We start from the raw sequence: 11,213 nt of genomic DNA on the forward strand, positions 1-11,213 counted from the left end.
TCGCAATACAGCAGCAGAGTGAGCCTTTAAAACCTAAGTCAAATCATGTGGCTTCTTTGCTCTAAACCCTGCAATGGCTCCCATTTCCCTCAGAATAAAAGCCAAAGTCCTTCCAGCAGCCTCCGAGTCAGTAGGTCATGACCTTTCCAGTCCCATCTCCGGCCACTCTCCCCCTTTATCACTCCACCCCAGCGGCACAGACCTCCTTGCCAGTCCCCCAAACCCTTCAGGTCTCTTCCTTGCCTAGGACCTTCGCTCTAAGCATTTCCTCTGCGTGAAATGTTCTCCTAATATCTGCGCAGCTTTGTCCCTCCCCTCTAAGGTTTTGCTCAAACGGCACCTTCTCAAGGGAGCCTCCGTGGCCACCCCATTTAAAACTGCAACCCTTTACGGGGCGCCTGGGGGGCTCAGTCGGCTAAGGCTAAGCGTCTGCCTTCGGCTCAGGTCATGATCTCTGGGTCTCAGGTCATATCTCAGGGTCCTGGGATGGAAACTGTGTCAGGCTCCCTGCTCAGTGGGGAGCCTGCTTCTCCCTCTCCCTGCCCCCCAACCCCGCTCCTTCTCCCTCTCCTCCCCCCCCCCCCCACACGCTGTCCGTGGTCACTCGCTCTCCCTCTCTCTCTCTCAAATAAATAAATAAAATCTTAAAACAAAACAAAACAAAAACTGCAACCCTTTCTCCCCACCCCCACCCTGGCAACCCCAATCCCATTTAGCCTGCTCTTTTCCTTTTCCCATCGGCTCGGGTCTACCTTCTAACACTCTGCATATCAGGTATTGTGGTTAATACTTAGCATCTGTCCTCCATCCCACTAGAATGCAGACTCTAGGGGGAATCTTTGTTTTGTTAACAAACGTATCCTGAGTATCTGAGTATCTGTAACAATGCCTGGCACAGAGGAGGCATAAGGTAAATGTTTGCTGAATGAATGAATGAATGAATGAATGAATGAATGAATGAATAGATCTATCTATATCAGGGCTCTGTATGAGAACAAGAAAGGGTAACCAGTTGCCCCACTCCCCCAGGACAGAGAAGTTCTGGAGGCAGGCGGCAGGAAGACAGTCCCGAAGGGCCTCTCCCGCGTGACCGAGGCTGCAGAGGGTGTGGGTGGAGTGAAGTCCAGCTGCGCCCCCCAGGCACTGCAAGGTGTCAGGTACCAGTCTCCTGACACCCCCACTCCCACCCCAGGCAGGTTGGGAGTTTGTCCTCGACCACCTTGGTCTGCAGGAATCCACAATTTCAACAGTGGCTGAGAGCCTCCAGATGGAAGGACCAGACCAGCCCGCTCATCTTTGTATCTGCAGGTGCAAGGCCTGCACAGTGCCTGGGACATGACAGGGGCTCCAAGTCAGTTTATGACATAGCTGTGTGGAAGCCACCATCTCCTTGACCTTATACTTCCACTCCTGCCAGGGATAAAACTCCCAGGGTGAGGAGCAATGTAGGAGAAGTTTCCTCATCTCCTCTTCTTCAGGGTCAGGGAAGGCCCTTGCCACTGCCTCCACCTCCCTGCCCACCCCCAAGCTGGTATTTCCAAGGGGGCAGGAATGCCAAGGCCCACCCACCCACCTGCCCCCTCTTCCTCTCCCATCCCACCATGACCCACCAGCCTCTTCTTTGCCCTACAGCAGCTGACAGCCTCCTCTGGGCTTGAGTTAAAGAGGCTGAGGCTGAAGAGGTCATTCACACAGCCCAAGGAGCCATCCGTCCTCCTTCCTCTCTGCTCTGTGCCCACCCTGCCAAATGCGGACAACTAGGAAGAGCCACGCTCCAAGCCTCTCCCCGGGGAGCTGCTCTCCTCACCAAGACGCAAAGAAACAGGATGGCCAGGCCTCAGGGAATAGAGACTAGGTAATGAGAAGGAGGCCGGGCCAGCCAGTCCCGCCCTGTCTAGCCCAGAAGGGCAAATGGGCAGAGGGGTACCAGACGCACCTCTGGAGGTCGGCAGTGTCCATGAACTTGGGCAGGAGGAGTGGGGAGAAGTGGAGTAAAGAGAGAGGAGAAATATTTAACCTCATTTAAAAATCCTGGTAGTTGGAAGCTGTGCTCTGTACCGGAAGGCACACCTAGGGCTCTGGGCTTGGCCCTGACCGCACAAACAAGGTGAATTGTGGGTACCATTGTAGTGTTGATCGTAATTACACAAAATCAGTCACAATCCAAACAGCTAAAAATGTAAGAATGAAGAAGTAAGACATGAAATTCATTTATTCAAAAAATGTGTCCAGCATGCCTACTCTGGGCCGGGTACAGAGGATACGAACACAGATGGGGTCCTGGCTCTCTTGCTGTGTAGCCGGCTCAGAAAAACCACCTGGACCATAAGGAACTGGGAAGAAGTGGATACAGCCTGAGTCCCTAACAGAGGAGCCTGGCCCGGTCCAGGTGGAGAGGGGGTCAGAGATGTCCTCCCAGAGGAGGGGCTGTGTTAGCTGAGACCTAAAGGATGAACAAAAGACAATCCAATATTTTACCCTCATAAAATTCTTACAAAATCATTCTTATTGACATAGGGAAATACTTATAACACAGTAAGTAAATAAAGCGGGATATAGAGCCACACATGCTCTCTACCATGTAAAAATTATATTTCTCTCTATAGAGAAAGACACAGATATATAGAGATACAGCTATATATAGATACATGTGGAAAAATTTTCTGGAACACCAAAATGTTAACACTAGTTATCTGTAGGTGGTGGAATTACTGGTGACTTTATCATCTGTATTCTTCCCCATATTTCTCAACATTTTCACCATGCGCGTGGATTCCTTTCGTGCTCAGAAATGAATATCAAATGTCAGGGCACGGCCTCTAAGGTTCCACCCCTTGAGCCTTGGTGGAGGGGTTCTCTAGACGGCATCGTGGCCATTCCCCTGCTTCCAAGCTGCACTAACACCTGGGCAACGGTTCCTAAAGCCCTGGGAGGCCTCCTGGAAGGAGTTCCGATGCCAGCTGGGGGAAGCTTTCTTTCGTCCTTGAAACTCATCCAGATTTGTCTCCACTAAATCTACGTCCCCCCTGCACTCGGCAGGCTCTTTAGCACCCGAAGGTCAGCCCTCATTCAAAGACATTTCCCTTTTCATCTCAAGGGGACAGCCTCTCTTCACTTTCTCCCTCAAAGCCCACCACTGATTTGCTGACTTATCCTGGGGAGGCTGCCTGCTCTGTTCTGTTCCTTCAGGAGGGGCCATTGTCAAGGGCTCCTCCTGCCCGAGCCTTCTCCATCAGAGGCTGGGGATGGAGAATCAGAATTGGGAGGAGGAAAGGGCTAGAGACGGAGTGACCTTGAGCTGAAGCCCTGGGTCCCTGCTGTTTCCCCTTCTGCAAGTGTGAGGAAGTCAAGCTGCAGGGCTCCTCTCCCCCCAGCCACTCGAGGCCTGTGACTCACCCCCCCACCCCCAGTAGGGGAGCTGGAGACAGCCTACCACCCCTGAAAGCAGACGGCACCATAGAGAACAATTGTTCTGGGACCCTGAGGCCACAGCCGGTCGCCTGCCGGGGTACAAGCACAGGAGACACTTGGGGTATCAAAAAAGACCCAGGCTCACCGGGTGGGAAAGGCTCACTTGATTTCTAACAGCAAACATGTCCTAATCTACCAGATTTCTCCGTTGCCCCGGCACGCTGGCCTCCAACGCTTTCTGCTGGGCTCCCCCGGGTCAGCAGCCCAGTTGGGCCGGCCTCCAGCTGTAGACAGAAGCCGGCCTGCCAGCGGCTCCCCTGCCCACTGGAGTGAAGGTGAGGAGGTCTGAGAGGGAGGCGCCCAGCACGGCCGTGCAGAGCGCAGAAGCCATTGGCAAAGATCAGAGGAGAAAAATCACCCCACTGACAGCCTTGAGGAAACTCCATAAATCCCACAGCTTCGTGGGGCTGATTCAAGATACATATGTTCTCCCTGGTTACAGACATCTGCTAGACAGGCCCGGATTCAAATCCTGTCTCTGCTTCTGACAAAGTGTTTGTCTGGGCAAATCACTGAACCGCCCTGGCCCTCAGACTTCAGTCTTTCTACAGACGCGTCAATAGAATGGGGATAGCAATGCGGTCTACTAGTGAGAGGCTAGGAACCCTAAACGCAATGAAGCATGTAAACAGCAACAACACGTGACACTGTGCCTGGCTCAGAACCACCAGAAGCTAGAAAACACAACCCAACACAACCGTCCCAGGGTCTCAACACCACATCGGCAGGAGTCATGATAAGGAAGAACCACACAGCACTGAAAGGAAGCTCAGAGGCCTCAGACCTAGTCCCTTCACCAAACAGATGAGGTGGGGGTTGGGGCTCAGAGAGGTTGAATAGTTTCGCCAAGGACGCACAGTTAGGTGGCAACAGAGCAAGGCTCAGACTCAAGGTTTTCTGACTCCCAGACGCCCACCACCCCTTCACGCCACCCCAACCTCTCTGGCCACAGGCAGCCCTTGCTCAGGGCACCCCACCCCCTAACCAGCCCCCTGGAGTAGGCCACAGAGTGCCACCAAAGAAACTCAGGGGAGGGGCGGTGGAAGAATGCTGGAGATTCCCTAGAAGTAGGAGCTCAGGGGAATAGGGTCTGGATTAGCAGGCCAGCGTGGTGCTATGCAAATAAAATACAAAACACATGTAAATGACCACAGGTTATTGACAAATCAATAATTCAAGCTCTCTTTCTTTCTTTCTTTCTTTCTTTCTTTCTTTCTTCTTTCTTTCTTTCTTTTTTGTAACTGGATCATACTATGTGATGTGAAGCTTTTTTCTCCTTTGGCTTTTTGCCAAATGGAATGAAATAAAATTTGTGGTTGGCTGACCAAACCATGCTTTGCTTGGTGAGGGGCCCAAGCTAACTGCTATCACCGGGCCGCCCCACAGATGCCCCACCAGCGCTCTGTCAATAGTCCTCCCCAGTGTCCACAGCCTCTGCCTCTGCCTGGCTTGTCAGGGCAGCAAGCCAAGTGCGGGGGGCGGGGGGTGGGGGGGGTGGAGAACCTCTGGCTGAGAGATGCTCTCCCAGGCCCAGCAGCCTGCTGACTCTGACTGCGCAGGGAGGACCATGCTGTTCCTCCTGCAGGGGGACCCGGGGGCCAGGGCCTGGAGTGGCCCAGCCAGTCAGCCCAGCCTCAAGGATCCTGGCTTTAGGACCTAGACCCCAGCCGTCTTTGTCCCCTGAGAAGACTCCTGTCCACAGGACAGGACACTCCCAGGCACTGCCGGGGTGTGGTTCCAAAGGACCGGCCTGAGCTGTTGGGCAGCTGTGGTCAGATCCCTGAAGGAGAATGGAGGGGAGGTCTAGTTCCCAGCAAGAAGGCTAGAGGTTAGACATCTGGAAGGCCTGACGGAGGCTCAACCCTGTAGGCTCTGAAAACTCATCCAATTCAACTGACATTTACTAAGTGTCTGCCTTGTGCCAAACACGGAGCCAGGCATTCTGGAGAACTTGCAGAAAGGGACAACAGGCAGTTGCTGCTCACTGCCCCGAACACACTGACAATCCACCAAGGAGGAAGAAACATGTACAAATAGAACTTAACACTATTTTGAAACCTGCCTGGAAATGCGGTGTGTGTGCGCGCGCATGCACGCATATATGGGGGGAGCGTATGTGCTACTGGACAAGAGCACGAGTGTGCAGGGGGTGGGGCACGGGGCTTGCTTATTCACATCCACTTTGAGGCATGTGTTAACAATGTCGATAGGGCTACACACATAAACATACCACTTACGGCTTGCAGGTGATACTAAGCGCATTAGATGGTACTAAGTGTTTTCTAGATAGTTTATTATATTCTTCCAATCATTTTAGGAAGAAGGTACTGTTATTTTTTTAAATGATACTTATTCATTTTTTAAAGATTTTATTTATTAATGAGCAAGCACAAGCGGGAGAGAGGGAGAAAGAGGCTTCCCGCCGAGCAGGGAGCCTGATGCGGGACTCGATCCCAGGACCCCAGAATCATGACCTGAGACGAAGGCAGATGCTTCAACAACTGAGCCCCCCAGGCACTGGAAGAAGGCACTATTATTAATGTCCCCTTTTATACATGAGGAAATTGAAGCTTCACAAGGTGAAGAAGGGGCTTTCCCAAGGTCACACAGCTAGGAACTTATAGCTAAGATTCGAACCCAGGCCTGTATTCTCCGCCTCTAGGCAGCCCCCTGCCTCAGCCCTCAAGACAGCTCCCCAAGACCCCCAGCTCCCGGAGGCCGGAGCAAGAAGCAACCACAGCCACCCCCTGGAAGACCGAGCGTGCCGTCCTGCTGGCACAGCCACCCCCATCCCCCACAGGGCGAGTAGGGCACATTCTGCAGGCCTGCGACCTCTGTCACATCGGGATCGGGCCTTCGGTTCACCTTGGCACCCGCTCAGCAGACAGTTTCTTGAGCGGCCCTCCTGCGTCTGCATATCTGAGTGAGTTTCCTAAGGTGGCAACACCTTGTTATAATGGTCCGGCTCAGACGCCCAGGCCGCTCTAATGGGCCAAGACCCGCTTCCTCTGCACGGCCCAGCCACGACCTGGGACCAATGGCAGCAGGGGGCCCCTCCACAGCGGGGCCTGCAGGGGACTTCAGGGCCCCCTTCTCTGCCTCCCCCTGTCCCCTGAGCAGCAGTCTTCACCCATCTCCCCTGGGAAACGAGGTCATGAGGGAGGTACACAGGGCATGTCGGAGACTGGCATGTCGGTGCCGGGACAGGGGGAGTCAGGAAGGAAGGTGGGAAATCCAGGCTGCGCTCCCAACCAGCTTCAGGAGACCCTGTCGGTCTTTCCGAAGTTTCTCCTTTACCAGTTCCTACTCCACCGCCCTTAGAGGATCACAGAGAGGACAGGAGAACAGTGGTGCATGAAGAAAAGCTTCGAGAAGGTAAACGTGCACAAATGTAACACACACGGGAGAGATGTGGGCGCCTGGGCCTGCCCGGGCAAGCTGCCAAGTGAGGCCAGAGGCCCCGTGTCCCAGATATGGAAGCTACTCTGGGAAAGGCAGGTGCCAGAGATGGCCAGATCTCCCGGTAGGAAGGGAATCTACTGGTGGTAACCAGACTCAAAGAAGGGGCCAGCACGCCTCACAAGTGTCCCAGCAGGACCAGCACGGACTGGCAGCGCGCCCGGGCATTCACTGGCACTTGGTGGCCCAGGCAGTGCCTGGTGACGAGATTATGGCCTGGCAGGCCCCAGCGTGGACCGGACACCCGCCTGAAGACTGCCACTGTCAGGCCACCCACCCTGGCGCTGCCTGGGCCCAGCATTAGCTCCCCTGCGGTGCCTGACAAAGCCACACACAGCTTAGCAACAGAACAGGGACCGTAAGGGCGGGCACCTGCATCTCTCCCCGCTCCTGCCTGCAACAGAGATCCCGTAAGTGGAAGTTGGGCAGAGGTAATCAGGCGCTTGGGTTCAACCGGACAGGGCTGGAGGGTGGAGCTGGCTGCCGCCGATGCCAGAAAACAGGAGAGCTGAAGAGTGTGTTCGGGAAGCCTGCCCGGGGCTGGCTGGAGAAGCAGATCTCCTGCCCCTGGTAGGCCACCCTCCGGACACCCCACTCTAGCCATCTGCTTGGCCCCTCCCCCATCCCCAGTTGGGTGGAGTTCAGTTTATTCCCACCCATCACTTACTGTGACCGTGTTGGTGGCCCCCCTCCAACCCCCCCACCCCCACCCCAGGCTGAACAGGCAGCCTCGGCTTCCCCGGGCACGTCAGGGGAACAGCAGCAGCTTTGGCTCTGGGGTCCTGGGCACTGCCAGGTTCCCATTCCTCCAGCTACCTAGCCCCCCACTGCTTCCACTGCGGCTCAGCCTGGCACTGTAGAGGGGACAGGAAGGCAGAGTGAGGGCTGGCACACAATGGCCCAGGGACTATCTGGCTTCCGTGGGGTCTTCTGCTCTACCTTTTGTCCTCTCTAGATGGCCCTGGAGCCACCCAGCATGGGGCGCAGGGTGGGGCGCAGCGGGTACCTTCAGCGGTTCTGGACTCACCGGAGGGGGATCTTGACGCGGAGGTAGCGGTCCACGGCGATTGCCAGCAGGGCCAGGATGGAGCTCTGCGTGAGGATGAGGACAGGGCAGGCGACCATGAGGCAGGTGTGGAAGTAGGTCCGTGGCCCAATGTTGATGAGGATGGCTAGTGGGATGACCAGAGCGCCCACCGCCACATCAGCCACCGCCAGCGAGACGATGAAGCAGAAGGTGGCATCCCGCAGCGCCTGGTTCACCTTCACCGCCCAGATCACCAGCACATTCCCGGGCACAGAGACCAGGGCGATGAGCACCTCGATGCCAATGTAGGCGGCCTGGAAGGCCGAGATGGAGGGCGGCATGGCAGGCACGGGCCAGGCACATCAGCGGACGGGCACCAAGGGTCAGGAGGCAGGTACCTGTGGTCACGGAAGCCTGGGGTGGGGAAGCCTGCCTGGGAGGGGCAGGGGGAGCCCAGGTAGCTCGGCCACTCCCGCTGCCTTTTGGAGCAGTACCCCACTTGGCACACCTGGTGCCTGCCCAGGCTGGCGGGGAACCCTGGCCCTTTCTCTGCCTAATCTTTGTCCCCTCCCCTTATCATCCCTAGAGGTTCCATTCAACAACTTAAAATAGCAGTGCTCACTCCTCCACTGGCTTTTTTATCAGGTGTGAGGCAGCTCCCTGGGCACGCACACACCCCACAGGGGTCCCTGTGCCTGGCTCTGCCCACCCATCCCACAGAAGAGGCTGCAGGGAGCTCACCATCCTGCCCGCTGGCCACCAGGGGGTCCCGGAGGCGGTGCCCAAAGTTCTGGGCACCTGGCGGCGCGCAGAGCTGCGGGGCCGCGCCGGGCAGGGCTGGGCTCCAGGCACCGCGCGGCGGCTCATCGTCCTCCCGCTCCCGCCGCAGCTCTCCCAGCCCGGCCTTTCAAGCAATCACATGGTGCGGCGGAGGCTCGGCCCCGGGCGCTTTTAAAGAGGTAGCGCCCCGGTGTCGCACCTGGGACTGGGCTGGCAGGCGTGGGGCTGGGGGACGGAGCCCAGCCGCAGATCGGGGCGCCGGCTCCGCTTTGCCCGGCCGGAGCGCACACGTGCCCGGCGCCACCCACCCCGGGCACTGCTGGCGCCCGCCTCTCACAGCTCCCTGGTCCCGCTCCAGGGACCCTCCCAGGCCAGGGACTCTCGCCCGCTCCTGCCCCAACGGGCATTCTGGCCTCCCCTCTCAGCCCTCTCCTGCATACCCACTGGGGAGCCCCGGGGGCGAACCAAGGCACAGACTTACCCAAGGTCACCAGAGCTGGCAGAGCTCCTAGCCACCTGAACGGTTGTGTCCCAGCACCCTCCCAGCTCGACGCCTTCGGCAGCAGCCCGCTCCGGGGATGCCTGGATGAGCCAGGGCCAGCCTGTCGGGTCCAGGGGGACGGTCGCTGGCTGGGACTCCACGCGGGCGCCGGCGCCTCCGTCGCCCCCGGCGCGGGAGCTGAGTGACAACCCGGCTCCGCACACCGGGAGGGGGCGGGGGCGGCGGCGGCACCCGCGGGCCCCTCCCTCCTCGCCCTCCGTCTCCTCCCCCACCCCCTCCTCTAAACAAAGGAAGTGATTCTGGGTGAGAAAAGCTGGGAAAATGTGAGCTTTTCGCAGGGTCTGGTGTGTGAATCCCGCGTCGGGAGTGGACAGACGGGCAGCCTCCCTGTGTTCACTGGCTCCCTTCTCAGTGCGTGATGCCGGGGAGCCCCGGTCTGGCTTCGGGCCACCCCTGCACCCGGCGTGGCATGGCCTCTCACCTGCAGGGCTCCAGGGTGCCCCCCACCCGAACCCCCGCCCCCAACAGTCAGCTAGAAGCCCCAGCACACGCTGCCACCTCTCACTGCTGAAACCCTGCTCTCCCATGAAACCAGCCCCTGCATATTCCCAGGAACTAACATCTTTCCAGAGCACATTACTTTGCAGGCTCTATCCTGAGTCATTATATTCATTTCTTCTCTATCTTTCAGAACTGCTTGCTCGTCTATTAGCAATGTCCATTTTACAAATGAGGGCACTGGGACTCAGAGAAGTGATCTACCTTCCTAAGATGATCTCGGCCACTGTCACCCCCTCTTGTGCCCCTTTCCTTTCCTCCCCCTCCCTCTTCATAGCACAGCACCTAAGCCAAAAGGTATCCAGTGCAACCCCCTCAGGTTATAGATGAAGAAGCAGACCTGGGGAAGGAGGGGACTTCCGCAAGATCACATGGCAAATCCTAAGGGGCCCAGAGTCAGAAACCAGACTCTTGACTCCTGACACAGTGCTCTCCACGCTGTGTCCCATCCTGATCCCTCGCGGCTGCCTCCTGCTGCAGTTACAGTTTAGGCGGCCCACTGGTACCCACCCAGGACCTCCTGGGGGCAGACTCTCACCCAGAACCCCGTGCCTTGCAGAGACCCTGATCTGAGAAAGCCTTGTTCGTGGATGTTAGAAGTGGGCCTGGGAGGGCAAAGAGAGTCAGGCTGTCAGGCAAAGATCAGGCCCACCGGGCCACACCCCGGCTCCTGCGGGCACTGCCCCCTTGTTGGATCTCCAGATAGCTAGAAAAAGGTTCTGCCCAGAGGAGGGTAAGCATACAGCTTCTGGGGAGGGGGTCTGTGCTGAAGCCCCAGTGGGGATGGGCTGGGGCGGGAAGCTGAGCCGCTGGAAGGAGGGGGTAAGGGCAGGTTGAATCTTCTGGGGGAGGAGGAAGAAAGCCGGCTTGGGGAAAGACCACTTCCATTTCTGCCTTTGGGGGGAGCAAGGAATCTGTGCCTCAGACAGCAAATTGCAGTCCTTCCCTGGAGCCCAGCTGGAGAAGCTAGGATGTGCCCACTCTCCTTTCCCCCTCCTTTCCCTCCACTTCCCCTGCAGACTTCCTCCACACTCCCAATGGCATCCCAACATTCTGCTTTGTCCCCACGGCACGTGAACATGCCAACCTGTGCGTCTATCCCCCTGCCTTGAACCCTTGCCTTGGCCTAAGTTCTTTTGGGATCAAGGCTTTCTTTTGATTTTCACTCAGCCCCCTGATTTTCACTCATGTAGCTGATAGAAAAACCCCAGGAAGACCCAGGCAGGTCTAGCTGGGGCTGGGGGTGGGGGGGAGGGAAGTGATGCATCACCCTATCTAACCTTCCAGCATCTTCAGCTCTGGAGGGCACCTGAGCTCTCCCCCAGTTCTTCTCACTGTGGGTGGCTGACATGGAGTGGATACGTTTGCGCAATACCTGTAGATCATGTTTTTCTTCAGTTCTGGGTGAAATGAACC

At 57.1% G+C, this 11,213-nt stretch overlaps 1 protein-coding gene across 3 annotated transcripts in view; it reads right to left on the reverse strand.

The window, feature by feature from the left end:
• ADORA1 (adenosine A1 receptor) overlaps positions 1 to 9,424 on the reverse strand; it is a 35,863-nt gene extending 26,439 nt beyond the window's left edge. The window contains exons 1-2 of one of the 3 annotated variants that reach the window (XM_045787617.2): positions 9,219 to 9,424; positions 7,958 to 8,355 (exon numbers count right to left, since the gene is read on the reverse strand). In XM_045787617.2, the coding sequence (XP_045643573.1) occupies positions 7,958 to 8,298 (341 nt within the window). In that variant the 5' untranslated portion in view covers positions 8,299 to 8,355; positions 9,219 to 9,424. Of the gene's footprint in view, positions 1 to 7,957; positions 8,391 to 8,698; positions 9,037 to 9,218 lie in introns of those variants that run through there. The other 2 variants (XM_087857012.1, XM_045787616.2) reach the window with 2 other exon arrangements.
• Between the last annotated feature and the right edge of the window lie 1,789 nt (positions 9,425 to 11,213).

The sequence above is a fragment of the Ursus americanus genome, chromosome 2 (assembly GCF_024610735.1).
Source record: "Ursus americanus isolate L20-20 chromosome 2, mUrsAme1.1.p, whole genome shotgun sequence".
NCBI lineage: Eukaryota > Metazoa > Chordata > Mammalia > Carnivora > Ursidae > Ursus > Ursus americanus.